This window comes from Camarhynchus parvulus, chromosome 2 (assembly GCF_901933205.1).
Source record: "Camarhynchus parvulus chromosome 2, STF_HiC, whole genome shotgun sequence".
Lineage (NCBI taxonomy): Eukaryota > Metazoa > Chordata > Aves > Passeriformes > Thraupidae > Camarhynchus > Camarhynchus parvulus.
Genome location: NC_044572.1, coordinates 117,198,989 through 117,200,962, shown reverse-complemented (window position 1 = coordinate 117,200,962; position 1,974 = coordinate 117,198,989). Strand labels below are relative to the sequence as shown.

Here is a 1,974-nt window from a genome sequence, read left to right as displayed (position 1 = left end):
GCCACTTGCCCACGGCAGAGAGCAGCAGCCACATCCTTTAACTGCACCTGTGGCTGCTACTCCATCAAAACTCCAGGTCACATCTATGGTCCAGTCCCAGCTGGACCATAGCCTGAAAACAGCTGTGCTCAGCTTTTGTCCTGGCAGAAATGCTGCAACTGCGAAGCAACATCACCTGTGAAACAAGTCACTGTGACACCCCCACAGTGGGGGGAACCGGGGCACCCTTCTCCCTTCACAGGACATCAATTTCCCTCGGATGGAGCACACAGCCCTCCTTCTCTACCAGCTAAGAGCCAAACGCAGGATGTTTCAGAAATGTCAGAACGCATTTATTGACAGATACGTGTGTGAACAGAGCACCGGGCAGGAGGCTGGCAGCGACAGTCCCTTCCCATGCCTCGGTGGGCATCCCCAGCCCGTGCTGCACACTGTCCCTCACGCCTTCTTTCTCCTGCCCCCGCCCGCAGGCTTCTGCTGCTGCGGCTGCCGCCGGGCTCCGCTCTTCTTGCCGCTGCGCCCGGGCCGCTGCTGCCGCCGGCCACGCTTGCCGCGCTTCGATTGCTTCTTGCCCTTGTTGGCAGCGGCCGCCTCGGCTTCCTCCTGCCGCAGCTGCTTGTTGACGGCGCGGGTGATGTCGAGCACCGGCTTCTTGCTGCCCATGTCCCGCAGCAGCTCCAGCTGCCGGCTGCGCTCGGCCGCCAGGTTGCCCAGCAGTGGCTGGAAGCGGCGCTTCTTGCCGCCGCTGCGGGAGGGCGGCTCCGCCGGCTCCTTGGGCAGGCGCGGCTGGAAGCGGCCGAGCGAGGCGGTGGAGACGCGGGCCACGCGGGCCACCCGCCGCAGCTCGTCGCGGTCCTGGTGCCCGGTGGGGTGCAGGGGCGCGGCGGGCACGGCGCTGCCGGCGCGGTGGGCTCGGGCCAGGTTGCGCAGCCGGTTCAGCTCGTTCCGAGCCACCCGCTCCCGCTTCTCCCGCCGCAGCCGGGCGAACTGGTCCTCCTCGGGGTCGGCGCCCGCCGGCACCTCCGCCAGCCAGGCGCGGGACGGGTCTCCGCCCGCCCGCCGGTAGCCCCAGCGCCGCCGCCACTCCTTGGCCTGCTCGTCCCACACCAGCGAGGTTTTCTTCTTGCGGCGGATGCCCTTCAGCCGCGCGAACTGCTCCCAGCGCGTCGGCGGCCGCGGCTTCGGCGCCGGCTTCTCCCGCGGCAGGCGGAACGTGGGCTCGGGCAGCTGCGCCACCAGCGGGCCCCCGGCGCCGCCGGCGCGCTCGGCCGGCAGCTCCCAGAGCCGGGACACCAGCAGCTGCGTGTTGTCGCGGGCCAGCGCCCGCAGCAGCGCCTCCCGCCGCGGGCCGGCCCCGCGCAGCGCCGCCGCCGGAGGGGGTTGCGGTCCACGGCCAGCAAATTGCCCAGGTCGTACTCCAGCTCCAGCTCCTTTTCCACCGTGATGCTCCGCCGCTTCTCCGCCTCCTGCTCCTCGGCGGCCGCCAGCACCGCCTCCACCCGCACGGCCGCCATGGCAGCGGCTCCACGTGCGAGCGGCGCCGCCGCTGCCCCGGAGCGCGGCAAAGCTCCGCCGGGTCAGCGCGCCGGAACCGCCGGGCCCGGAACAGCCGTGGCCCGGGGGCGGGGCGGGCGCAAGGCCCGCCGGGAGATGTAGTCCCGTCACGCCGGCCCGCCAGAGGGAGCCATGTCTCCGCAACCCGGCCCGCGGCTGCCGGACCCGCGGTGTGCCAGGGGAGCCCCGGTCTGCCAGGGGCCCCGCCGCCGTGGCTTATGGAAATGCACTTCCAGTCACAGAATCACAGAATCAATTAGGCTCGAAAAGCCCTCTGAGGACATCAAGTCCAAACTGACCAAAAATCACCATGTCAACTGGACCAGGAATCTGAATGCCACAAGGTCTTTCTTTAAAATCTTTAGGGACAGTGACTCCACCACCCCCCTAGGCAGCCCATTCCAGTGTTTATCACCCTTT

The 1,974-nt window shown here is 69.0% G+C and overlaps 1 protein-coding gene across 1 annotated transcript; it reads right to left on the bottom strand.

Moving 5' to 3' along the window:
* Nucleotides 1–319: 319 nt before the first annotated feature.
* Nucleotides 320–1,592, bottom strand: RRS1 (ribosome biogenesis regulator 1 homolog). The gene is given in 2 exon segments (XM_030943706.1): nt 320–1,379; nt 1,382–1,592. Coding segments are annotated over 2 exon segments (1,074 nt in total). The 5' UTR covers nt 1,515–1,592; the 3' UTR covers nt 320–438.
* Nucleotides 1,593–1,974: the final 382 nt, after the last annotated feature.